The 26710-nt window shown below is 50.6% G+C and overlaps 5 protein-coding genes across 5 annotated transcripts; 4 read left to right on the forward strand and 1 right to left on the reverse strand.

Annotated features, from left to right (window-relative positions):
• Nucleotides 1-98: 98 nt before the first annotated feature.
• Nucleotides 99-3939, reverse strand: N7539_009440 (serine/threonine-protein kinase; the record flags this gene model as incomplete). Its single annotated transcript, XM_056939035.1, has 7 exons — nucleotides 99-248; nucleotides 1016-2254; nucleotides 2323-2460; nucleotides 2536-3330; nucleotides 3412-3561; nucleotides 3655-3724; nucleotides 3845-3939. 7 exons carry the CDS (start codon nucleotides 3937-3939, stop codon nucleotides 99-101), a joined length of 2637 nt encoding a protein of 878 aa, XP_056785757.1.
• A 759-nt stretch (nucleotides 3940-4698) lies between these two features.
• On the forward strand, nucleotides 4699-5513 carry N7539_009441 (TRAPP subunit BET5; the record flags this gene model as incomplete). Its single annotated transcript, XM_056939036.1, has 4 exons — nucleotides 4699-4735; nucleotides 4803-4998; nucleotides 5079-5224; nucleotides 5302-5513. The coding sequence occupies 4 exons, from the start codon at nucleotides 4699-4701 to the stop codon at nucleotides 5511-5513; spliced, it is 591 nt and encodes a 196-aa protein (XP_056785758.1).
• A 10050-nt stretch (nucleotides 5514-15563) lies between these two features.
• On the forward strand, nucleotides 15564-17260 carry N7539_009442 (serine/threonine protein kinase SAT4; the record flags this gene model as incomplete). The annotated part of the gene is made up of 2 exons (XM_056939037.1): nucleotides 15564-17057; nucleotides 17129-17260. 2 exons carry the CDS (start codon nucleotides 15564-15566, stop codon nucleotides 17258-17260), a joined length of 1626 nt encoding a protein of 541 aa, XP_056785759.1.
• Nucleotides 17261-21514: 4254 nt separating this feature from the next.
• Nucleotides 21515-22237, forward strand: N7539_009443 (uncharacterized protein; the record flags this gene model as incomplete). Its single annotated transcript, XM_056939038.1, has 1 exon — nucleotides 21515-22237. The coding sequence occupies one exon, from the start codon at nucleotides 21515-21517 to the stop codon at nucleotides 22235-22237; it is 723 nt and encodes a 240-aa protein (XP_056785760.1).
• Nucleotides 22238-24983: 2746 nt separating this feature from the next.
• Nucleotides 24984-25991, forward strand: N7539_009444 (Stress protein DDR48; the record flags this gene model as incomplete). The annotated part of the gene is made up of 2 exons (XM_056939039.1): nucleotides 24984-25004; nucleotides 25143-25991. 2 exons carry the CDS (start codon nucleotides 24984-24986, stop codon nucleotides 25989-25991), a joined length of 870 nt encoding a protein of 289 aa, XP_056785761.1.
• Between the last annotated feature and the right edge of the window lie 719 nt (nucleotides 25992-26710).

The raw sequence follows: 26710 nt of genomic DNA on the forward strand, positions 1-26710 counted from the left end.
AAGACAAACCAATCTTCCTTCTCCAGTGCAGCGTTTTCACATATCATGTGCAATGAAAAGCCACGACGCTTGATTCTTCGTCTTGCCATGCTACTTTGTCATATTAATGTCAACATTATGTCCTTGTTCATATTACAAGTGTGCTTCTTCTTCTTCTTCTTCTTCTTCTTCTTCTTCTTCTTCTTCTTCTTCTTCTTCTTCTTCTTCTTCTTCTTCTTCTTCTTCTTCTTCTTCTTCTTCTCCTCCTCCTCTTCAATTTCAATCTCACCCTTGGCACACGACCTTCCCTTACCATTTCTCCCAATTCACTCCAAACTTGCGACGATGCCAAATCTCGATCCCATCGCCACCATCTTCCTTCACGGACCCTCGGCCTCTGGCACGCGAATAGTCGAATCCTTTCAAATCTGCCGTTATGCTCCCTTTCTCCATTTCTCTGACTTACGCATGAACTATGTGTCTGTTAATAAAGACAATTTCGATGAAGTTGCGGATTTTTATTTTGTGACGCGGTATGCCCTTTTTTTTGCTAAGGTTGTTGCTGTTTGCTCTTTGTGATTTACATAGTGTATGTATCATGGTATTGTATCTGTGTTGTGTTTGCATATTGCAGCCTCGGCGGATTCTGGAATTCGCTTTTACCGACTTCGGCACTTTGACATATCATGTGAGTTTGCTCCGATGGAGATGCTGGTTTAAGAGGGAGGGGGAGGGGGGTTATCTCGCCGGATCCATCGATTTAATGCTTGTGATGTGAGGACCAGGGCTCATGCTGCGATTATTCGCCCAAGTTGGGCAGATAAGAGTATTACTATATTGTCGAGCATGTAGGTGTTAGTGAACAGGGCATCTGGAGGAGAAGGTATGGTAGATATGCAATCGCTGATTATGTTCAGAGAGGAATAGTAGGAGCTTGTCAGGTTGTTTGTGGAAGGACTATGTAGGACAATGAGATGCTGTGCATGATTCCATCCAGCTTGAGCGTGGCCATTCACTCGTGAGACTTTTCACGTACTCGATCCAAGAGACGGCGGAGCTGCGTCGGTGCACTTTCATGTTCGGTGCTAGAATCCGTAGCCGACACGCCCGTCGCCTCGAAGGACGAAGCCTCCGGGCCGGGGATGGACTGGGCCATGAGAGATGTTGAAGGGGGATGAGAGGGTCGACGCTGTCTGGGCTCGGCGGGGCCGTGGTCTTGACCTGGAGCCTTCCAACTTGTCTTTGTCTCATGTTCATCCGTCTGATTCTCTCGCTTTTCGGCCTCGCGCTTCTGCTCGAGTTGGTTGCACAATAGACTGACTGCAGCGCCAAAGGCCGAGGCGGACCTGCCCCCCGATGCGAGGGCTCTTTTGCCGCCCATCTGAATGTCGATCACTTTGTCCTTGATGAATTCCATGACCTCGTGCTTGCCCTCCACGCGACGCGTGAGATACACCTTGGGACTGACGCCTGCGTCAGGCAAGGTGGACGTACTAGATTTGATGCGTTCAAGCTCCTTGCGGTAGGCTGTTTCGTAGATGTCGAATTCAGCGGCACCGGGGGATTCACTGACGATGGGGACAGGGTTGTCCGATTGTGCTGCCTGCAGTGCAGGGTCCATTTCCTCGTCCTTACTTTCTGGCTCGGCGGAGATGGACACGGTCTCACTGCCCAGATTGAATTGGCTGGGTTCCTGTGGAGAGGTATCGGAGAATGTCGAGGGTCCGACGAATAGATAGGGAAAACTTTCTTCAAGGGGATCTCGCGCATGGCCTCTGGTTCCTTCGACGCTCCGCTTGGTTGTAGCAGAGCTTGCTCGGGACTGGGCCGGATGAGGCGAGGCGGATTCTGAATCTGGCCCTGCGGTGTCTCTTGTCGCCATTGATCTACCGCTTCGAATCGAGCCGGAGTCTTTCCGTTCTGGGGTATTTGCTGAATGATTAGACAGGCGACTGCCGAGGTCAAGGTGCTCGGCAGGAGAGAGGGTATTCAGCAGATTGGTGGCAGGGGCGCTTGCTTTCAGCTCGTCTCCGCCGTGGGTTCCTGCCAAAATCGGACGCTTTTGAATGTCCCTCTTTATCCTTTCGAGTAATGAAAGTTGAGAGGCGCCTTCGGTATTCGAGTCGAACCCAACATCCGGGAACTCGTCATTGTCGTCCATCTCCAGGGGCGGCGATACAAAGTGGGAATCATGTTCGTTACCCAGAATGCTCTTCAAATCTGACTCGGCCTTGCTCGGATCCACGAGTCGCTTGAAGTTCTTGACAGCTCTCATCTGTGACCAACACACTTTAGCAGCCAATCGCGACCAGTCCTCCTGCTGAGTCCATTGACGGAACGTACCAGTGTAAGAACATGACCGATGTTTCTCGTGATTGCTTGACTCATCTCTTCCTCCGTAGGCGGTTCAACCAACTGTGCAGTGTTTTCTTCGTACGAGAGAAGGGGGTCGGCTCCGTTGGCGGTCACCCAAGGATGTTCCTGTACGCCAAATGATCAGCCAGGGCTGCAAAACTCGACACACCGGCATCAATTGCCACAAATACACATGCTCACCCTTAAATCCCGCATCTTTATCCTCTTCGCGGGATCCTTTTCAAGAATCCGAGTCATCATATCCTTGAAATTCCCATCTTGCTCGTCCTCAAAATCGACAGTATCATTCCGAATGCTTTCGTACAGCTCAAAGATACTTTGTCGTTCAAAAGGAAGTTTGCCGTATCGAAGACAGTATAATGTCACGCCCATCGACCAGATATCAGCGGCTTTGCCCGAGACATCGCCATGCTTGACAACGCACAACTCAGGCGGAAGAAATGCAGGAGATCCCGCCGATTTGGCAGTGAACATGTCTGAGTTCTTTTCAAACATTTCGGAAACCCCAAAGTCCACCACTTTGAGCACATCATCGCCTGTCACCAAGCAATTATCAGGCTTGATGTCTCGATGAACGATGCCCTGTGCGTGTAGATATTCGATTCCCAAGATGAGATCACGAAACCACGTTCGGCATTGCTCATCATCGTATGGATCCGCTCGCTCTTCCAAGCCCACTTTCATCACAACACCCTTTTTGCACATTTCCATGACCATGTAGAGCGAATCCTCGGTTGGATCATCCAGCACTTCAATGAGAGAGACCAAATTAGTATGGTTCAATTTCTTCATGATGGCGATTTCCTCTTGGATCAGATAAAGGGGGTTCCTGGCTAATTTGGCGTCTTCTTGCGAGGGATGGCGATGCAATGGCGAGTTGAAACCGGCGCCAGGTCGTCGTGGTCCACGCGGTCGCCGAAGAAGGTGAGATTGTGCGCGCTTTCGAAGTCGCGCCTTGGAGAATTCTTTCACGGCCTGCCGCAACCCTTCAATTAGCCAATAATGGCCAATCCGACTTATTGATCTCAAAGCTACATTCATTTGGGTTTTTCTTACATATTCATTGCCGAACTGGTCCGCAGCTAGATGCACTGCGCCAAAGGATCCACGTCCGATCTCTTGCTTGATCAAATATTGATTGATCCGGTGCTCTGCGGTGCCGTCATCTTGACTAGTGGTGTATTCTGATCGGGCATCAAGCGTTTCCTACACACCCACAGCGAAGCATTTTGGCATTAGCTCTTCTCATCTGGTCGGAAGAAGTGGGAAGCGCCTATGCAGCGGGGTGAAAGTACCCACTTTCACTGGACGTCGAGCTCGGGGATTGCGTTGTCGATGTCTGGGGTGACTATCAAAAGACCCTGACGAGCTGGAGGTATTGGGTGAGAGCAAACCATCAGCGAGCTAGTCCAAGGTCCCAAATTGACTCGACAATCATTGAGCTGCCGTGGGGGCTTGTTGCGCTCCGGGGATATCATGGAAAACTTACGTGACCCGAGCCGGCCGCGGCGGTGGACCTTCGAAGGAGTCCAAGGCAGGTGTCACAGAGACATCCGACTGAGGTGATGTAACCGAGTCGTCCATTGAAGATCAGATCCTTGTCGCTTCGAGCAAGGAGGGGTGTATGCCTTCAGGCAGGTTGAGCCCTGCACCAGTTCAGTGTGGGGTAGCAATTGAGATTACGAGTTCAAGCCGAGAGAGCGGGGAGATCCCGATAACGAGATGAAGAGAGCGACCGATTGGAATCGTATCGTAGAGAGGGTTTTGGACGGTCGCCTCTTGTGTAGAATATGGTGACCTCAAGACAAGCTTTTTCTTGAGTAGAGTGGAGCCGAATGTCAGGTTGTGAACAACAAGCCATCCATCGATTGGAGAGACAGTCCCAAATGCAAGGTGAGTCTGATCGACTGGTTCGTTCTCCGCAGGTAGCGGCTTCTGTTATCCTTTTTGTTCACCCCATTTTTTTTCCTCACATGCTCGGGACTGAAACTTTGTACAGCTTGGAATTGGCTGCTCATTCGTCCTTAGACTGCCGAATCGAAAGCCCTTACAACCGTGAGCCCAGTGTAAGTGCCACAAAGACAAAGACTTCGAGCTCAGATAGCAGTCATAATGGTTCAAATCAGTAGGCAGGATCAACACAGCTCTTCTTAACAATCCAGCCTGATAGATGGCTTTGACCCCAATTGTACGGAGTACGGACCAACTGGCGGATCACAGACCGCCTGCTCACCGCCCAGCGGCCCCAGATTAGTTGGACTCTCCTGATTGTTGGTAGACCATCAACATCAACAAGCCCACGTGAAGAGCCGAAGTAATTGAACCTCATAAGCTCGATCTGCCATGACTGTCTATTCTTTCTACATCTTTGACCGCCATGGTATGTGCATCATTTCAGGACAGTCTCTGCTTCAATGCCACGTCAGGCTGACTCCAGCGTTCACTAGCGGAATGCATCTACAAACGCCGCTGGCTACCCCGTCCGGCTTCGATCGCGGGAAAGTCAGGACAGAGCGCAACCCCGGCCATATCTGCCGGCGGTGGTCAGACTGTGCGAGCCACCGACGATGATTCAAAGTTGGTCTTCGGTACGGTCTTTTCACTGCGGAATATGGTCCGCAAGCTAGGCGGCGACGATGACAAGTAAGCACGATCGCTCCAGGGACCCTTGACTCAATCGCGTGGGCCGATATTGACGTTGAATCTCTGTCCTTTTTTTCTAGCTTCGTCGCTTTCAACACCAGCCAGTATAAGCTACACTACTACGAAACCCCAACCAATATCAAATTTGTCATGTTGACAGACACCAAAAGCCCGAGTATGCGAATCGCGCTGCAGCAGATCTACATCAACCTCTATGTTGAATACGGTTCGTCGATGCTCCCTAATGAGAGGGTTGCACATCGTGGAGTGGACGGATGATTCTAACACGTAATCATGGCACAGTCGTGAAGAATCCCCTGTCTCCCGTGGAACATCCCGGCGGTGTTGGCGTCAACAACGAGCTCTTCGAGGAATCTCTGGAGCAGTTTGTGGTGAGTGTGTTCGAAACTTTCGCGCCGCCGCATTTTGTGTTATATTACAGCAATCATGGTTCTGATCTTGGTCAACTAGACGCGCGTGCTTTCCTGACCGCCATACTCACGACAACTGAATGAGGGCTCTAAGTAGACCGCGTGGCCACCGGTTGATAACTCTGGAAAGCCGACAGGTATTGCACAGGTCAGGTGCAGCCACAACGCAAGCAAGGACTTGCATTTCAGGCCTTACGAGAAGAGCGAGGCCGAGTCAAGTCGCCGTGTCAGACACATCACGAGAAACCTTCTGTGACCGCCCATCCGGTGCAAGATACGGCGCATTCTTGAGCGCCCAGACCAGACCGCCTTTCCGCTGATATTTACCCGGCGCCAGTCAAGATGATGCATGCCCCCCACGTGGCCTGCCATCGGCACTCGATAAGCCGACACAGTGGCACCCCTGCATATAGCTGCTTCCTCGATCATAGTCGGGATGCCGGCAGAGAGAGGTCGCGACGACAGTGGAAATGACGAGTAAACCTGCAGCTCTGGGGGGTTAGCTTGTGGGCGAGGACAATGCGTGCACCATTCTGCATCACCCGGTGAGCCTGATCAGAAGTGTCTGCTCGCCGCCAGTCGATAACCTGATTCCTGTCGCCTTTCATTGAACGATGCACCCATGGCCCTGCTTTGCATGGGTTGTAAAGCGTTCATCGAGTCATGACAATTCAGAGAGTCAAATTATGCTCCAAGTGGCAGGTCAAGACAGCGTCCGTGATAGAAGCGCCAGGATCATCCATATCTCATCAACATGAGGAGTCGAGCCTTTCGCATCCATCTTGAGGGTCGTCACTCGAGAAGTATGCGAGCGTCTCTTTGCCATTTTCGAATCGGAGACTGTAGAGCAGCGAGCTTGAACGTGAATCTCGCAATCCCAGGACCACCCGGCACAAAAAACCGTAAACTCTATTATGCAGAGCGTATGCAGGGCCGGTCCAATCTCAAATCAAAATTCAAGCTTTGCGCTGCAGCGTCACCACTTTCATGTGCCACTCCAAAATATTGACAACCTCGGCGGACAGACCGACCTTCAAGCTTACAAGCGTGGATTTTGCATGCGCATGCACCTGCCTAGTATAGCGACGCGGGCTCTTCTCCCTGTCTCCCTCGTTCAACCGTACTATAGTCCAGCTTGCAGGTCCTGTGGCGGTGTACATGTCACTCAGGAACGCCTGCTCGGTTTTGGTATATGATTCGGGGGAGTGTATCTGCGCCGAGGCTCCGTATGCCGCACTGCATTGCAGCCCTGATGCAGTGCACATACAGCATGCATAGGTATTGCATGGATCATGTTCCGCCACAAACGCGCAATGCCGAACGGGGCCATAGCTCTGGGATTGTATAGACCGGGGTTGAGATTAAGGTGGTTATGACATGGCAGTGAAACTTGAATCTCCCCAACATGATAAGCAAGACGACGTCTGTAAGTAGGGGTAAAATTGGCAAGTTGAGACTTCATTGAGAGCCTCGCATTAGAAGCTTGATTTGATGACGGTCGAGAACGACCATAGTTGAAGGTAGACCTGGCGTTTCTGTCTGGTCACTATCGCAGGCGGATTACGCTGCAAACACATGACAATGTCTCTTTTGAGGAAGAATAATTAAATGGAGTGTTCAACATCCACTTGACTCGAATCTCCACCATGGACTTGACTCGAGTCCTGGTTAGAGTCTCAGCCTTGGGACGTCTTACCTTATCTGAACCTCCCCGGGTACATGAATGGATTTTCTCCCATCGAATGTCGCTGACGCTATACTGCCAAACTCCTATCGGAGCGGGAGCTTGACCGCAACGGCGTCGATCCCAGTCCTTTATCTGATATGTGCTAGCTCAATATAGACAGGACGCCGAAACTGTTACGTGTCTGTCTGTGCGAGATGAAAGCTGAAGCTAAGCATCGGGCTATGAACAATCCACAGATCGATGCACGTGTGGCGTTCAGAGGAAGGCGTGGAAAGCTCGGGATTGAGTTGATATAGAGCTTGTGTGTACGTTCAGGGCAAGGAAAATTCCATTCGGTCTTCGAATGCGTGCAAGCGAGGACTCGAGTCCAGTTGGTGGTAGTATGGTGTTACGGCAGTGGGCAGATGGGCTTATCGGTTCACCATTTGATCAAATCTGTTCAGATCTGACTTCAGCCAAGATCGAGTGGATGAGATGAGGGGGGTCAAGTTCCAACACACCATCGTATGTAACTTGATTCGACGGTCACATGTTGATGTATTTGCCTTTCGCTCGTGATGACCAAGCTGACCGACCAAGCTTGGCTTAGAGGCATTCTCACTCTGTTGTCTAGCACAGAAAAGCACCGATGGATCCAATGTCCAGGCAGTATGCACTGTGTAGTACTGTAGTATAACCTCAAAGTACAGACTACCTGGTAAATCAAGGCATCCTTCGAAATACCAAGATAACAACCATTGCGAAGCATTCCCCTCCCCCCACAGTAACGTGGTCTCTTTTCGTCCTACTTTACCTGTCCTGGACATAGTTAGGGAGTACTACAGTAGGTAATAGGTATCAATCAATCTGTGGCTGAATTTCCGACTCCCGTTCCCTTTCTGTCAAGTGAGAGGGGCAGCGTGAGGGGAACCTGGCATGTCTCCAAACTGGCGGTCAGCAAGATCACGCCGGGCATGGGTTTTGGCCGTGCCGTCGGTCACAAAACGGAGCAGGAGGGAGAGGATGAATGGATGAATTTGTCTCTATTTCGTTTAGTGTTTTGCCATTTAGAGAAGGTTGCGTCCAGTTGATATCAGGTTGTTGGTTGGGTTGGATTGGGCTGGGTTGATTTGGTGGGAGTGGGACGGGTTCCATGTAAGCTGCATATATTTTGAAATTCGACTATATTGCGTGTATTTTGATTTGACTTTCTGAGTATTGATCCTACGTGGACTGCTGGGCCGTTGGTATGCGATATCAATTCAGACGAGAATCACCTGCAGGTGATATGGATCATCGAACATCCACCCAGTCACATAGAACTAGTTGACTTTATTATGGACATATTCGAGTAGACGAGACTAATGTCGAGCTACTAGGAGATCCACAGGTGATCAACAGTAAGACTGTACTCTTTAACACATCCCCGTGAGATTAGTCTTTCCGCCCGTGCTCGTGGCACGAGGTGGCTTGAGCTTGGACGTTAGGGGGGTTTTTTCCAGCATGACTGGTGCCCTTTTTCCAAATCTGAAGAATGCATGGGTGAAGGGATGGTCGAATGGCCGGAGGAGGGACGATCAGAGGCAATTTCTTTTTGGACGGGATGAAAAGATGTTCGATTCACTATTTGAAACAGGATGGAGAGAGGGGAGCAATGACCAGCTGTATTGATGTATACCGGTTTAGCATGGTCTCTGTACAGAGCTCGGTATGATTACATGTAGTGCGATTGCGGACTTGGACTTTTGGTGGTGAGAGCCATCTTTGGTGTTTGCGCTTTCTGGCTGCAGCGCTGGGTGCCAGGTGCTGGCAGGTGGCGGGCTTGTTATGATACGGCGATCATATGGGTATATGTATTTCATATTACCCACTGTATGTGATACTGTTAGATACTGGAATACTCAAAATCTTGCTGCATTAATAATCAAGACTCGAACTTGGAACCTTTCCACCTGGGTACCTGCCCTGGCTCCTCCTCACTATTACTGTCCCCAACTCCGACTGACCTCCACTTCCAGTCCACTCGTCCTGTACTGCACGAGCCGGACCTCATGTTCCTGGAAAATCCATCACCTCTCCACTCGGCATCCAGTGTGTCGGTTCTCATTGGTGCGCAATAAATCCCTCGTAGTTTCAGCCTCAGGCCCCGACAACAGCCAGCGGATGCGTTGGGAGGACACGAGCTGCCGGTATGGTACGACGATACGCCGATACAGTACCAGACCACTAGCAGTGCTGCAGCTGCAGTAGTCTTGTAGAAAAGCTGACTGTCGCTTGCACTCTCCAGTCTTGAGGGCTAATTGCTCATTCACACCCACGTAAGTGCCACTTTAGTTAATCCATCCACCATAGTCCATACACCAAACCAGCATCTGTGTCCTCAGTATTGTGTGATACTCTATCTCATGATGCATTCAGCATTGTCGGTATGTGTCATTACATTGCCAGTTTGTTACTTGGCAGGACCATGTACAGGACAACTAGGACTCGGCGGTCCTTTTCTCCTCCGAGTTCCGTCTTCCATCTACCTCGTTCAATGCACAAGTCTCAAGTGGAGATCGTTATTCTGCGGCGGCCTTAAGCGGAGCCAGGTGGCCTGTGCCACACCTTAGCCAAATTGGACGCGTTCCCCCGACTTTTCAAGCTCGCCGAGGATGTCCCTCCGGCCCCAGTTTCGTTCCTGTGGGGTTGAGGGAGTCACGACTCTCAGTCTCTGCAGTTTCGGCTGTCGCCCCGTAATCATGGACATTCTCCAAACAGAGACGCCGGGAGACATCAGTGTCAAGTGATCAGTTTCGCAGTAGTTGCTGTGATCAAAGGGCTTGCTGACTTGGCCCTGTCATACAGGAGTGTCATCAACCGGCGTGATGGTTTGAGACGATATCATAGAATGGCAGTCTCTTCGACTTGGGATCAGCTTCGTCTCCGAAAAATCCCCCGACCTGGGGTAAACCAGCGCATCGGTCTCGTAGCTCACAGCTGGACGGCATGTAGCCGAGCTTGTATATTTGTGTCCTCGACGTTCAAGTTGGAGTCGATCGTGGGCATGTTTCTGACATTGCTCTATAGCGACAGTGTACAGCTACGATAATGCATTCGGATAGACAGAATCCAGTCAATACCAAGCTCTACGGGCACCAGTTCAAATCTTACGGTCCTGGGAGCCTGTCTATCTCTCTTCATATTTTCATCCCACTCGGTCAATGGTGTTATTCGCCGTGTACCTCGATGCCAACCATCAGGATCATTGAAACCCCATTCTTGGATGGGAGGTGTGACTGCTGGACATTCTCTCCCGGAAACTGTCACATGCTTTCCAGCTCGCATGGAATACTTCAGATCTTGCGCTTGATCATATGACACTATCAATATCCACTGACTTTTTCGTGTGCGTGAGTGTGCATCAGTGCGTGTCAAGATTGTGTCCAACCCATTCACACATATCCATCCTTCCAGAATGAGCGGCGATCACTCCATGGTCTTCCCAAACACATGGGACAAAGCATTCATTCAAAAACACACTAGGTTCGATTCGGTGTCCGCGGAGCCGGGCTTGCCCCATCAGGTCGACCACTACAACAAAGCAAAGTATAAAATCAATAAGCGACTGTAGCCGCTCATGCACATCACCTGTTTGGGGTAGTCAGGTCAAAGGAGGGATTACTGTATAACGTGGGGTGAAGAAGAACCGACTGAGCTTTTCCTATTGAGAATACCGTATGTCACCGGGTAGGTAAGTAGGGACTTGGGTAATTCATTAAAGCAGTATAGTATCGCGATCTCAAGATTTGAAGATACAGATAGATCGACGAATGACGACATCCATAATGTATACATAGTGTATACATAGTGTATGCAGGTGATGCGATGTGACCTAGCAGCCGTACTCCTCATCAATGGTGTAGCACTCAGTGGTCCAGTTTCAGGCACTGATAGCTACTAATCCCTGGTGAGTAATACCTCCGTACGAGACTTGGAGGAGCTGTTCACCATTTGCTATATTTTCTTCCACTAACCCCCCTTCCGATATCTGAAGTTCTGTATAGTCATACACTTAGGCTACGAGATCTACCTAAATATTACGCCAAGACTTGGATATCGCAAAGATTCTCAAGGCTCTCATCATACTCATTACCCAGATCGTGAACAGTCAAAAGGAAGCTTTACTCGCGCTCATCGCATATGCGACAGAAATCAAGCTTGTTCATTTTCTGGCGGGTGATGCATTTATCTTGGAGATCATCTGTTTCCCAGGTTCATAGCCTCGATATTGACCAAGGTTTCATTGATGTTCATTATGGTCGTTGTCTTGGCGTATGCTTGGGGCCGGGGGCTGTGTGACATCTCAAGCGGCTTGAGCGACATAAAACCGCCTATGATATGGTTTGAATCAACGAATGCTGTGTCTGACGCAATACAACCTCAGCCTTGAATGTATCTGATGTTTCCCATATATCAGTAAGCGGGCTACAGATGAATAATTCAAAACTTGGCGCAAGGCTTGATAATCGCAGAGGGAAAATGTTTCTCATCGAGCATGAAACTACAACTAGGTACTAGGTAGACAGCCAGGTACATGACACATCTTGCACTCTGGCTCCCGGCCATTGATGGCTGCGCACGTGAGCAGCGTTGACTCGTTGAGCACTTGAAAGTTGAGATAGCTTATTTTCACTCTGGATTACAATACCAGCACAGAACAAGTCTTTTGTCTGACGCCACAAGGTGCACCCGATGCGCTGGCTCGTCGTGTTGTTGCGGGGGTCGTGATCGAATCAAAATTTCTCGCATGGCAATGCTGGCGACGTGCACAGCCTCATTCGCGGTTGGACCATGCGCGCGGCATTTGGATCGTGGCGGGATGATGCTGTGGAGTTGAGATTTATGACTGTCTAGTGTCATGTTTCAGATAGATGTGTGAAGGCTAGTACGGAGACAGGAGTTACAATTTACCACAGGTACTAACTAACACTGTACGTTCTGAGAAACTTTAGGTAGTACTCACTGTCAGAGTGTGCAGTGGCCGGAATAGGCAGTAGGACGGTGAAATCATGTACAGTGTGACCTTCTGATCAACGAGTTCACCCCATCTGGAGAAAACCACTCGATACTCAAATCTAGGTAGTTGTGATGGAAGAAGATCTTATCAGCCATGTTCCCGTTGCGGTTCCAGTTCTAGTTCCCCCACCTGCATGCCCTGACGTTATCACCACGAGACTTCTTCAAGGATGAGCACCGACGTCACCGCGACTCGAGAGTTCGGTTGACACTTGGTACAACATGGCAACATGCAGAGAAAACGTCGGAAAGCCGGTCCAAGACCCTCTAAAACAACAGGAACACGAACTCTGCTAGAATCTTGATCAGCCCAATACCACTACCAACTTACTAAGTAGTAAGTAGTTACTAACTAAGGCTTTTACTTCACAAGTTCACATCAGCATGTTGTCATTGATCTTGATCTGTGTTCTGGTGGGGGGGGGGGGGGGGGGGGGGGTGGTCCGAAGGGTCCCGAGAAAGCTCACTTTGATGTGAACCAGGATGCAGGAAATGTTACTCTGGCCAGTGGCCAGTGGCCACTACTAAGGTACTGCTAGTAGGACAGTCGTGGGAGCAAGCACAGGACGATCGGGCCTGTCATTTCATGAGGAGAAAGGTACCGTACCTTGGGGACCGGCAACTTGGTGAGTAACGCACAGCGCAATTGCTTCTTAGCCCTTTAGGGTGCTACCGCCCGCTAGATAGAGCGCCACCAGAAGAGAGCTGGAGTCGCTGATCATGGGTCAAAAGCGTCGATGTACTTGCAGTAGTACAAATGTGTCTACAAGAATAGTGAGCGGGGTGGTGACTTGCAGGTTGTAGAAGTGGACACGGAAAGCGATCGGAGTACCGGGATTGCCAGCACTCATAGTCATGACTCTCACGAGAGAAATTGAGAACCATATTGGAGAGGCCGTTACAGAAAGAATCCATCCGCGGTGGGATCCTGAAGAAGCAAGGTGCTGGAGAATTCGATCATAGAAAAACAACATTTGAAAGCAGACGAGCTCGATGCATAGTGCATAGTGCATGCCCGTTTCAAGTGGTGTCAAATCACGGCCAAGGAATGCCACTTATCTTGTGAGTCGATGATTTGATATACTACCCTACCGAGAACTAGAGTGTCGGCAAGCGTGCAGAAAGAGGGGAAAGATGAGGAGATTCAGAAGCAAAGGAAAATCCTACTGATTACGCATTCGCTTTCTATGGGACCATTTAATCACGCACTTTAGAAGCTGCAGGCACTGTGACGCAAGGATCAAGTCCTGATGTATTGTTCGTACAAACTTCAAAGTGGTTTGCTCCCCCAGTCTCGCCCTACAGTATGGCAACAAACACACCTTTAGTTATGTAGCCCCAAGAGGGAGACCTCAACCTAAATAGGCGTGGTACTGGTACTACATCATGAGTTTTCACCGTGACCCCCTTACTCACCATTACTGTTGAATCGTTGATAATATACGAGCCCATAATCAAACACCCTACTATCCGCCACAGATGACTGGCTTCCGACTCACTGATTCGCACCAGCTCATAACTTTAGTTACTTCAAGTGCTGTACACGATGAGTTTCCAACTTGCTCATGTTCTTCCTCCACCACGGGCTTTTGTAAAGCTCTCAGATAGATATCCATTTGTTGGCGAGTTCCCTTGGGAAGGAAATGGAGCCATTGACAGAACTGAACGGGCGCTACTCGGCAAAGCTAGACACAAGTAGTCCAGTACAGCATCCATCTCTAGTTCTCTACTAGTTCGAATGTGATCCCTGCAAATGACGGTTCACGATATATCAGACTGACATACACCTCGGGTGCACATTTCAGTCATAAAGACATAGATCGGCAACTGCTCATGTATCTTACGGATCTGGTGGCTGATTGACTGCCGCCCGACGAACATGTCATCGAATGATCCGAGGGTGGTGGCAATTCAGTAGGCTTCAATCGGTTGAGATTAAGTCATCGTAAGTAAGGAGGCTGTGAGACGGGATTAGATCAGATAGGAGCGTGAGATGAACGAGAGGGCTAGCAAGATGATGATCATTAGTAATGTCACAGTAGTACAGTATAGTCACTAGAGTACTAGTATCCTCTCACATTCGAGACTAAATTCACCATCACCGGGAATGGGACGAGATCCACGGCGCTGCTCGACGGTCGCTGTAACGCTGGCAATTACTCAGCACCCACGCCAGATCCGGTACCGCTCGAGTATTCTGGTAAGTTAAATTACCGAATACGTCCAACATACGCAGGACTCGTTACTGGTCCGGCGGTCATTGAGAGCCCACGATTACTGCCTGCTTGGCCCGGTGACCATGGGAATCTTTTGGGACTCGGGGGGCCCGTTTGGCTAAGGAGACCAGAGCAGCACCACCCCTCGATCTCTCCCCCCGATCTGTCTCTCTGGAGGTATCGGGTACTTCCTTGGAAGGAGACCCATCTCTCCCGCGGACGCAGCCTCCCCACATATTAGAGGGGCTCAGGCATCAGTTCTAGAGGTACTTTCTACCTTTAGTCTCTTCCCCAAGCCCTGCCCGGTACTAGCACATTCGAATCGTGGCCGCACCTGCTTTCCTCAGCCTTAATAATTCATTTCTGATGGTGGGAACCAGTGAAAAAAAAGGGTCAAATTAAATATTACATTAAAAATCAGAATAAAAAAAAAGAATTACCCAAATCAACCTCGGACGCCCTCCCCCTCCTCCTCCTCCAAAATTACACGGTTTGCCTCGATGTAAGTAGGCAGAGGAAATGGTTCTGAGATCTTACTACCGTCTTACGTCCTTTGACCCGCGGTAAATTGGTTTCACGTTGAAGGTCTCCCCTGCTTGTTCCGTTGACACCTTCGGAAGTGCAGTATCGCCAGTTTTTATTCATCTGCTCGACCATCTGCCCCCATTTCTCCGGCCTCTTCTTCTTTTCCCTCCCTTCTGGCTGTCTTCTGATTTAGAATTATAACTCCTTTCGACAACCTTGGGTGCTGCTCTCTGCTTTTCATTGTCTCATCACTTGTACAAACGCTCAACCTGTGTAAGAATCCATTCGTGTCTCGCCCTTTTAGCGTCCATTTTGACCCGGCGAGACGAGCCTGCTTACCCGCAACGTCGGTTTCGTCACTGATACACGTTTTGGGTGCCTCAGGCCACAACTGCCGAACCTCCCACCACCGTTTTTTCCCGCGGACCTCACCTCATCTCGCTTTTCTTTCTTGCAAGAAAGCAGCGAGTTCTCACGAGCGACCCTGGTTGCATTTCGGCAGCTTCTTGCTTCGTGCGGGCGTAGCTCGTTTTTCTTTCTTCATCTTCTCTTCTACATTCCTCTTAAGGGGTGGTTTTCTGTGAGATCCTCACAGTCCTCCTCTTCCCCTCTTCTCTACTCTTCTTTCTCCTCTCCTCCCTCCCCCCCCCCCCCAAAGAGTCACCGCACATGACTCTGCTTTCTGCTTCTCCTGCTCCGTCCGCAGTCTCCTCCGCCGCAACATCTCAACATTCAGTAGATTCTCGAGATGCAGATCCTTCGGTAACCCGAGCCCTGGCGGGTATGAACCTGTCCCCACCGAACGGGGATATGCAACCTCCTTCGGCCGCGCCGGCCTCGCCGGCCCCATCGGTCCACACGTCCACTCCCAGTGGTAAAGCTCCCACTTCTACCTCCAGAGGAGGTATGGCCTCGCGTCTGTCTCGAATGTTCTCGAGCTCCGGCAAGCATGCCATGAACAGGGATCATGATCCCAATCGCGATCTGTCCGACAGCAGCACCGAGAGCGTGCAGGCCCAGAACAAAGATAGACCAACCTCCAAGCCCGCGTCCCGTACGAATTCTCAACCATCATCTCGCGCCCCCTCCCGTCAGCCTTCTCTCAAGAACGAGCCAATTGATGGACAAAAAAAGAAACCATCTAGCACTAAGGAGCAGAAAGATGGCGCTCAGCCACACAAACGCTTCGAGACGCTTCCTGAGGAAAGTGGATCCCATGCTCACCATCTCCGGAGCGCTCGTCGACAAGAAAAACTCACCGACCTGTTGAAAGATATGCTTGGCGGAGGCAGGAAGAAGGGCGAGGAGCACGCTGACGAGCAGCAATTGTCGTTGATGTCGACCTGGATTGATCAGTTCAAGAGCGAGCGCGATAAGCTGGCGTCCGACAAGAAGTGCGGCCCTAATGCGACCGCGTCCCTGGTCGACAAGTACGGCAAGTGTCAGGAGGTCGTTGGTCGCGGAGCTTTCGGTATCGTCCGAATTTCTCACAAGGTCGACCCCACGGACTCGAAATGCGAACAGCTTTATGCCGTCAAGGAGTTCCGCCGCCGACCACAGGAGACTGCCAAGAGATACCAGAAGCGTCTCACCTCCGAGTTCTGCATCTCGTCGTCCCTCCGCCATCCTAACGTCATTCACACCCTGGACTTGCTGCAGGACGCCAAGGGTGATTATTGTGAAGTCATGGAGTACTGCGCGGGCGGGGACCTGTATACCCTGATTTTGGCAGCCGGAAAGCTTGAAGTGGCCGAAGCGGATTGTTTCTTCAAGCAGTTGATGCGTGGTGTTGAGTATATGCACGAGATGGGTGTCGCGCACCGCGACCTTAAGCCCGAGAACCTGCTGCTTACTACGCACGGCGCCTTGAAGATCACTGATTTCGGTAATGGCGAGTGTTTCCGGATGGCATGGGAGAAAGAAGCCCATATGACTGCGGGTCTCTGTGGATCTGCCCCTTATATCGCGCCGGAAGAGTACATTGAGAAAGAATTTGATCCCCGTGCCGTCGATCTCTGGGCCACCGGTGTGATTTATATGGCCATGAGAACAGGCCGACACTTGTGGCGTGTGGCGAACAGAGACGAGGATGAGTTCTACCAGCGTTACCTGGAAGGACGAAAGCACGAAGATGGATACGCACCGATCGAGACATTACATCGAGTGAGTGCCACGGTGACCCTGACAGACTGTCTCAGAGGGACCATTATACTAACACATCCTACTTCTCTCAGGCCCGATGCCGGAATGTCATCTACTCCATCTTGGATCCCAATCCATCCCGCCGTATCAACGCTTCACAGGTCCTCAAGTCCGAGTGGGTTCGCCAAATTAAGCTGTGCAAAGCCGGCGAAGAAGGCTTTTGAAACGACAAAATGAAAGAAAAAGCAAAGGTTTTTTGGGGGCCAGGATTGAAGGGATGAGAGTCGGTGAATTGATTCAATGGTTGCTTTGGTGGTCAGAGTTGCCTCTGCGGACAGGTGATCTCGGACTTTAGAAACCTCATCGAGGCGCTTTGGTCGTTCCTCATTTGTTTCATCTTGGTTGTTTCCCTCGCGCGATCCATACCCCCATCAAGCGTGATGAAGTTGCTCGCAATTCTCACTGTGTCCTTTCCCTTCGCTTCGCCTTGCTCCACTCTTTCCTCCTTATTTTAATGATGACATGATCGACGTACGTGAACTCCTCCTTTTGAATCGTCTGGATATGAGTTGTCTCCCCTCCCCCCCTCATCCCCAATTCCGGAATGGTTTCCTCTTGGTCGCGTTCTTCTGGCTCGGTCACTCCCCTGCCTCGCGGTTTTGCGATTCCACTTCTCATTTGTTTCTGGTGCCCTTGTTCATGTTACAAGCGAAGTGCCTGTTTGTTCCTCTGTCTGCGCTCAGAACTTGGCATGTCTTGTCCCCCGTGCCCGTTCCAGTTTGTTACTTCTAGGATTCTCTTTTGCTTCTTCTTTGGTTTACTAGGGGGCTTGGTTGGAGCTTTGCTATGGAATTCTCACGCCAATACAACGAAGACTCATGCCTTTTTCTTTCTCTATCCTTTTGCTTCTTGCTTCTCTTTTCACAATGTCCCCACATTGTCAACTTGCTCCTTGGTGATACACCGGTGGAAATAGCACCTGTTGTGTGCCTGCTTCATAGTGGGGTATCAGTGGAGCAAGTTTTGGGTTCATACTGTATACAGGCGGGCTTGCTGGGTCGTGTTGCCAGGCGTTTACGGACGGTGAAGGTTTTTCCTTTTTTGGGGTGGTAGGAGTTTGGTGGTCAGTCGGCACCTGGCTGGAACTTGTGGTCCTGCTGCTTTGATGACAGTGATGCTGTCTTATTGCTAGGTCCATGTTTATAAACGAATGGAATGAATTCAATTGACCCGAACATGCTACTCTGTTCGGAAGATTACTGGTGTGACAATGCTCGACGTATAGTACGTGCAGTAGGTCGATTCGCCATTTGTCATATCCGACAAGGCACCTACTGATGTGCCACTTTTTGAGATATCTACCATACGTCCCGCGATGAGTAGCTGCTAGCCACTGAGCCAGCGGTCAGTGTTCACCTGTTCAGTGCCATCATGCCATGTCCCAGCCAATACCTGACGCGCAGATCAGTACCTCTCTGTATACATGGCACATGCATGCATGCATGCATGCATGACTGACTTGCCTTGAATCCTGCAGAGCGCAGACTCGGAATTCATCCCTCCGTATGTACCGTACTACCGTGCTCTCCACCTGCACCATGCACCCCGCACTTTTGCAGGCGAATGCCAGTGCCAGTGCGAGATCGGCAGTGAGACCGAGCACGGGCAGAGCCCTCCAGGCTCCATTAACTCATTGAGTTGGGACAAACTATCACGAATACAACAGTGATACCCATGACTCAGAAACCCGGTAGTCGACCAGTATTAGGGTGAGAGTCAAGTAAGAGAGAAACGTCTGGTCTTGGTCCCCGCGGCACAGCGCAGAGGCCCGATTATTGGGGGAGAAGTCCGATGCGTGTGCCGTGTAGTAGTCGTGAGTCACTCACTGTACGTCACATTGAGCAGTAGTCGGTGGCTACTAATTACTAAGTACTAGCTAGTAGCTAGTAGCTACTAGCCAGTAGTTCTGGAGGATTGATATCCTTGGCTGCGTGTTGTGGCACAGCCCTATGAGTCTGCAATTTGGGCTAAGCCCTTGGCAGTATGTGTACGGCAGTAGATCCACTAGTATGCTAATACTCGTCTAATGAGTCGTGAAAGATGCAGTCCGACCGAGGAGTGAATTATGCAGCATTCTATGACCAATCCGGTCCGTGATCTAGGAGACCAGGTAAGTTGGTGCTAGGTAGGTAGGATCCTACTACTGCACAGGTACATAGTTGGACATTGACATTATACTTCAGCCTAGATCGGCATGACACATTACTGAGTCAGTAGTGTTCTCGAAAAATGCGCTGTTTTTGGAACCCAGTCTAGCGTCTTATTGATCGATTACCATCCATTTCTACATCGGATGTTTTTGAGACCAACATGAAGTAATCAACTACCGTAGTATGAATATGCAGTATGCATACATCTTGTCACCATGGGTGCGGAATCACCAGCCCTGACCACATGACTTCACACTCATGAAACTACCTGATCTTTCAATAGCATCTCACCGCTCCATCTTAACACATCTTAGGCAGAGTCCACATCACTCTCTAGTAGTGTCCACTCGCTAGTAGTGTCCACTCTCTAGTAGTGTCCACTGTCTAGTAGACAGTGTCTAGTATCTACCGTACAATCCATTCACCTCTCCACTTCCTTACCGCTCAACCGAATCCAGCAACTAGGCACCGACATTAACTCTGAGACTCGGCATTCGCAGAGATCAGGCTACTTTCAAACATCCGTCGCAACTACAGGTCATAACTCGAGCCAAGACCACACGTTTCTTCCCCACAGTACATGAGTCGTTCCCACCTAGGTCTTGGCAGCGATGTTCGAGCCAAGCGCCAAGGTGGGCATAGCCACACGGCACACTGAGATGCGGGATATGCCGGGTGTGCAGTGTATGTCGTGTGTCTGTAGGGCTGTGGCTTGAGCTGTAGGTGGTTGTTGATAGGCGTGATGCGGTTATATGCTGTCTTCGGGTCGTGCCCAGCTCGACAATCGACGCGTTGGTATGGAATATCAAGTATCTGTGACCATTTGTGCTCGGCTACCTAAGGGCCTGGTCATGCTGGCTTGTGTTCAGATGGTATGTGATACTGCCGTCTCACCGTAGTCCATAGCCTAGATAGAATCTCTCTCCGGTAGTCAATTTCACGCTTACCCGTCTCTCATATTATGTGGCTACCCCTCCCGTCTGTAGCTGCATTCCATCAACTTGGTTATTTTCCAGTAGTGACGGGGGTATTCGGGCTGCAGCGGAGATATGTTGATGATTGAACTGGGTTGGGCATTCTGCGGTCCTGATCCGGTCACTGCTGGTACCTGCTCATGAGAATTGGATGTCTTGATAGTATCATGACATGTCCTATTACGGAATTGCTTACCTAGGTACTGAGGTGTGCGTGAGTGTCTTCAAACCTTTTAGTGCCAAGTACTAGCATATCTTGCCAGCAGGTAGCTATCGGGATATTCATTCTGGGCCACTTGAAGTGAAAAAGGTGAGAAGAGATACTATCCTAGTTGTGAGGAGGGGGATATAGTTCAGGAAACATAAGGCAAAGGCGCTTTTTGCATCATGTTGGGGAAAGTTGACCAGATGATTATTTGACACCTCATTGGAAGGTTGGACTGCCCAAGATACTACGTGAACGAGTGTTTCTTACTCGAGGAACTTGTTTTAGACTTTCTTTTGAGTCTGTCGAGACAGGAGATGCATTTTGGCCTCGGAGGGATCCGTACCTAGTCTCTACTAATCTAGTACCCCTATCACTAGGTAGTTAGTACTAATTGGATATGATTCGGCAGGAACTATATCCATCTAGTGCTGTCTTCATTCCGTGTTTCTTGGCCTTTGGCTATACATAGACGGGCTTTGATCTGCATGGAAAGGCTTTCTTTGATGACTTGACTTGTGGTTCTGACTCCAGCCTTTTGTGCATTATGAGCCAATGGAACACAGCGCAACTGTGAATGCCCGAGTCTTTGTTGCGCAATTGTTGCTCGACCTGAAACAGTCCCAAATGGGCTCTCTCCCAGTAAAACAGCCCAACCCCCATATTTGGCAGCAGTCTTATCACGGAACATGGAGACGAGCACGAGATCGGTCAAAGCATCGGGGCTGTCAAAGAAGTCCCCAAGACAACGTCGTCTCAAGCCACCTCTGCAACTCACATTGAACGCTTTCGAGGGTCTGAATCACGAACTGGGACATCGTCTATGATCGTCAAAACCATAATGCCCTCTATTTTTACGCCTTCGGACCCCAATCACAGCTTTGTGCTATCTAGATCCAATGGTAGCATATTCTCTCGACTCCGGGAGTATTGTCATCGTCGTGTATTTATTCGCCGCCAATTTTCTCGATTCCCGGACTCCTTTCTGATCACCAGTCTACAGGATTTCCATTCTACTATCCCCTACAACCACCAACTCAAAATCTCACTGAAGAAGCAATCACAGGTGTACAATTTCTAACCTACAACATGGAGATCGCCCGCTTCAACGACTCCGCCATCACGATGAACCTCTGCCTCCGCGCCGCAGGCATTGAATACTGCATCATCGGCGGATTCGCCATGAGCCAGCTATCTGAGGACCGCGAAACCAAAAGGATCGACTGCATCGCCAACGCCTCGCAACGGCAAATCGTCGACGCCGTCGACGCCGTCGACCACGGCGTCGGACTCACCGCAACCCTCCCCAAGAATCGAGACGACTACGTCGACCTCCAATGGACTGAGCTCGACCTCGACGACAAGAGCGACCCCGTGCCCATCCGCGTCTTCTGCTCCATCTACGCCACGGCTCGCGCCCGGCCGAAGACATATCTCATCCGGCCGACGCCCCGCCAAGTCACGGGGGAGACATGCGGTTCAGGTACGGTCAACTTCCACAGTCCCGTAGATTTGTTCAAGGCTTCACTTGCAGCCGCGGGGGATCGTTGCAGTTACCCGGACTCGTTGGATCTGCGACTCTTGCTAGAGGAATTCGATGAGGATATCAAGCCGCAGCTGGATGGTATTGCGCTGGTGCATATTGGTCGGGCGATTCGACAGTATCGACATTTGGAAGGGTTGTTTGTGGAGCTGGGGGTGAATGTTGACAAGGCCAAGATTGCGGCCATGTCTTTCGTTCCGTTCAGAAATCCGAGGGAAGATCAAGATGATGTGCCGAGAGATTTGTTTGAGAAGCTGGGGGGGATTTGAACTGGTTGGATGGTCTAGATGCGTCGTGGATCTCTTGGATACTGATGAGCTGATGAGTGAGTGAGCGACGGGACGGGAGTTCTGAGTGTGTGTTATTTCTTATGGAGGTTGTCCTCTTGCTTGGCTGACTGGACAAGGATCTTGTTCTGTTCTGATGTGATCGTGTTCGCCGATCAAAGTCCTCTGATTGAGAACTTGTCCCTGATGTGGTGTATTTGCCTGTCAGGGAATGACCATGATCATAGTAGACATTAGACCACATGCTGCTTTTGAAACATTCTCTCCATTCAAAGGTGCGGTACACCTTTACCCCCTACCATGATGTATGTGGTAGAGTACCCGCCTGCATTGTGAAGCAGCAAGCCCCTCGAAGTCATCCATATCACAACGACCGTAGAGCCGTCGTGTACATGTGCAATATGCCCGCAGGAAGTCACGAGGTCATTAATCCCGCCATGGTTCCCAGCGCCCTCCGCTCCGGAGACAGAAATGTCATCCACCATCACTACTTTCTTCCATATTTATCCGCATCTGTGACACTTAGGTCCCCATTTCCTGTTTTCCCGAGTGCAATATCCGACACTAGTAGAGATGGACCACATCTGGACCAAACTGATCTGGTCATTACTTCCTTGATGCTGTCGGGCTCCGTCCAAAACACCGTAGACTGTAGAGTGTAGACACCAGGAAATGGACATCAGCCGAGATAGATAGTCAGTGCTCGGTGCACCTGCTGGCTCGTCGGCTCGTCCTACCATGCATCCGCTCGACAGTCGGTGATCATAATTCATGGACCGGAGTGTGGCTGTGCATGCATGTGGCTGGATGCGGCTGAGACACTTTCTAACAGTGCGCAGACTGCGGGGTAGTCGTACTAGTCTGGCATCATTCCCGTGCACCTCAGCTCGACAGCTGCTAATTGCCACTCAAGCCACTACTGTATTTGCTAATTAGCACCTACTCCTCGTACCTCTACCCACTATCCACAGCACTTCACCCAGGATAAAAGAGCCGAGGATCTCGCCAACGCAGACAAGAGCTGATGAGGGTCCTGTCCAAGGGCTCAACTTCTCAAGACTGCCGGAAAACACGGGGCGAACGTGAGATTCCACGTGCATTCGTGGTCCTCAGCGGGGTAAACGGGGACAAGCTGTGCTCTAGATCTGAATGATGATTCGATCATAGCACGCAGGGATCTTCCACGACTACGACTACGACTACGACTACGACGACTCAGTATATGGAATTTGAGCTTCTGTACTGGCTCGCAAAGCAGCCAAGCCGCCCGGGAAGGGCATGAATCCCCGATTGCGGGCTTCGTTGATCTTCTGGACCGATCAGTTCCTCCAGGAACAAAACAGTAGCCATTGAAGACAATATATGACGTGGCCGAGGGACATCCCAGCTGTGCATAGATTAATGAAAATGATGACCTTTCTGTCTACGGAGCGGATCATCATTAGGTAGCTATCATGATTCATTCTCCCGGAATTCAAGATGACGAGATGCTGTTGCCCCTCCCAGGCAAGCGATAGAATCACGGAGGTCTGAGAGCCAACGTGGCGTTGGTCCATTCCGTCCTCCTCCTTGGTTATACGCGCCACGTTATCGACCCATAGGACAGCCGCGAATTCACGACGTCGATTATTACATGTTCGCCATATGTGAGTCGCTCCAGTGGGGAAAAGACTTGCGCATCGTTCACAGCCCGCGGACAAGCTTTCCTGCAGATGCTCCGAGGCCCCGAGGCCCCGAGTCGGGGATGATATCAGGACGCAGAGGTCGCTGGACTTGATTCGTAGCTGCGCTTTCCAGTGATGAGAAATACGTCAAGTGCAATTGATGTCTTGCAGGTTCGGGAGATGGAAGAATCACCTATGCATGCATGGTGTCCGACATGAACGGCACAGTCTCGTACCTGCTCATGACCCTCGTCGTGGTGGTGGACCGAAAGCAGGACCAGACACATAAAAATAGTCTTCAGCTGCCCAGACAAAGGGCGCTAAGCTGCCTCGGTGGCGACTTTGCCAATAGTTCGGAGGTGAAGTGGGGAGTGGAGTGGGAGCGCCGATTGAGAATGGAATCAGACTCATCGTAGTCCGGAGGAGGACAGACTCTGAGACGACGACCACCGGTATGAGTGCGAATTGCCAATCCCGAATTGAGTGAGCCGCGAAATACAGTAGGACACATCTGTATCAATTGCCAACAGAGAAGGACTTGGAGAACCTCGAAGCTATGCGGAGCAAGCACAATGGCTCGATGACAGTCACCTTGAAGTAGCCAGAGCCATCCTTGGCTAGAACTTTGGGTACCACCGCACCACCGGCAAGACCACCACTTGGTCTCCCCGCCCTTCCGTCTCATCTGAAGCTAGCCCCAATGACGATCCCGGCTGGATTGTCCTGGGGAAACTCAAAAAGACGAGCAGATGCTGAAGCGGGGCAACCCCATTGCGCAGTCTGTCTGCTCATCCGCTGTCCCCGACTAGCATTGCGAGCTGGTGGGTGTGATAGTGATGGTGGTGCTGGTGGTGCTGGTGGTGCTGGTGGTGCTGGTGGTGAGGGTGGGGGTGGCTTGCAAGCAAATGGGATGATCATCTTCCCCTTCTCTCTTCTTTGCTCAAGCGCTTAAATAGCCCGTCATCCCGCGAGAACCTCTCAGGTGTACAACTGTCCCTTTCTTCACTTTCTTCCTCAAACTCCAGTATTGACAAATTTTCTTCTCCCCCAACCTAATAATCATCATGTCTTACAACGATAACAACGTAAGTGACACACTCTCTATCCCAACTTCCCAAGTCGACGGGTCAAGCATCCGTGCTACTCGTAAACATGGCTCGTGGAGCACCATGCGTCTCTCACTCTCCGTCTGGCAAGAGTCGTTGCTAATCCCTTTGATCCAGCGCTCCTACGGCTCCGGAGGTAACGACTCCTACGGCTCGTCCAACAACGACTCGTATGGTTCCTCCAATACGGACAACTACGGCTCCTCTGGACAAAACACCGACTCCTATGGTTCCTCCAACCAGGGCACCTTTGGTTCTGCCAACACTGACAGCTACGGCTCGTCCGGCCGCAACACCGACACCTACGGAAGCTCCAACACTGACTCCTACGGCTCCTCGGGACGCAATACCGACACCTTTGGGTCTTCCAACACTGACTCTTATGGTTCCTCTAACAAGGACACCTTTGGGTCTTCCAACAATGACTCCTACGGCTCGTCTGGACGCAATACCGACACCTACGGAAGCTCCAACAATGACTCCTACGGCTCGTCTGGAAGCAACACCAACAACTACGGAAGCTCCAACAATGACTCCTACGGCTCGTCTGGACGCAATACCGACACCTACGGAAGCTCCAACAATGACTCCTACGGCTCGTCTGGAAGCAACACCAACAACTACGGAAGCTCCAACAATGACTCCTACGGCTCGTCTGGACGCAACACCGACACCTACGGAAGCTCCAACAATGACTCCTACGGCTCGTCTGGACGCAACACCGACACCTACGGAAGCTCCAACAATGACTCCTACGGCTCGTCTGGACGCAACACCGACACCTACGGCGGCTCCAACAACGATTCCTACGGTTCGTCGAACCGCCAGGACGACTACTCGTCCAAGCAAGGTGGTGACAGCACCCTTGGCAAGGTCATGGAGAAGGCTGGCGATATGTTGAAGAACAACTCCCTGCAGGAGCGTGGCGCTGAGCGTCGCGAGCAGAAGCGTGGTGATGACTACTAGTCTGGTCAAATGAGTGATTCGGATCTTTTGTAATAAGTGCAATTGGGATTCGACAGGTCTGTTTTGTCCTGTCGCTGCAATGATTGAATCAAATAAAATAACCTATCTATTCGTATGTGTCTCATAAGGAGGTCATAGTAAAATTGAGTCCGAACATCCACTTGATCTTATATAATGGAATATATTTTCAAATCGGTCCATGTCCTCGATAGAAGTAGCTCAGTCCATTAGAAGTTCCCTGCAAGACGCATCCTCCTCGTACGTGTCTAAAACAATCACATCGAGCAAGATGACCGATTCACAAGTCCTGTTAATTTCCGTTAGAACACCTCCAATACAACCCAGCGCTTCTCATCTGGAGTATTGTGTATGTGCTAGAGACTGTCTAGCTACACTTAAACGATCACTCAAAGCCAAACCCCTTCCTACTCCATTACCAACTGGCAACTACCAAGTCTTATGACGCCTGTCCCACCTCTGGGCAGGTACAGTTCACGACGTAATCGACCGATTTCGGCCATTCCCGCTCAAGCCACTTATGACGTAGGGTACCTGTGCTCCCCAGGCGTCACGGGCTCGAGCTCATCTGACTAAGCAAGGACACTCCCCGCGGTCCACCACCTAAAGTACCACCTACCTTAAGGTACCTAGTCTTACGACCTCAGTACGATCGTAGTATGCTGGAGTGGACTGCCGGTGTGTCAAGCACAGCCACAGCC

Source organism: Penicillium diatomitis (assembly GCF_028827545.1).
Source record: "Penicillium diatomitis strain IBT 30728 chromosome Unknown utg000017l_segment0_segment0, whole genome shotgun sequence".
Taxonomy (NCBI): domain Eukaryota; kingdom Fungi; phylum Ascomycota; class Eurotiomycetes; order Eurotiales; family Aspergillaceae; genus Penicillium; species Penicillium diatomitis.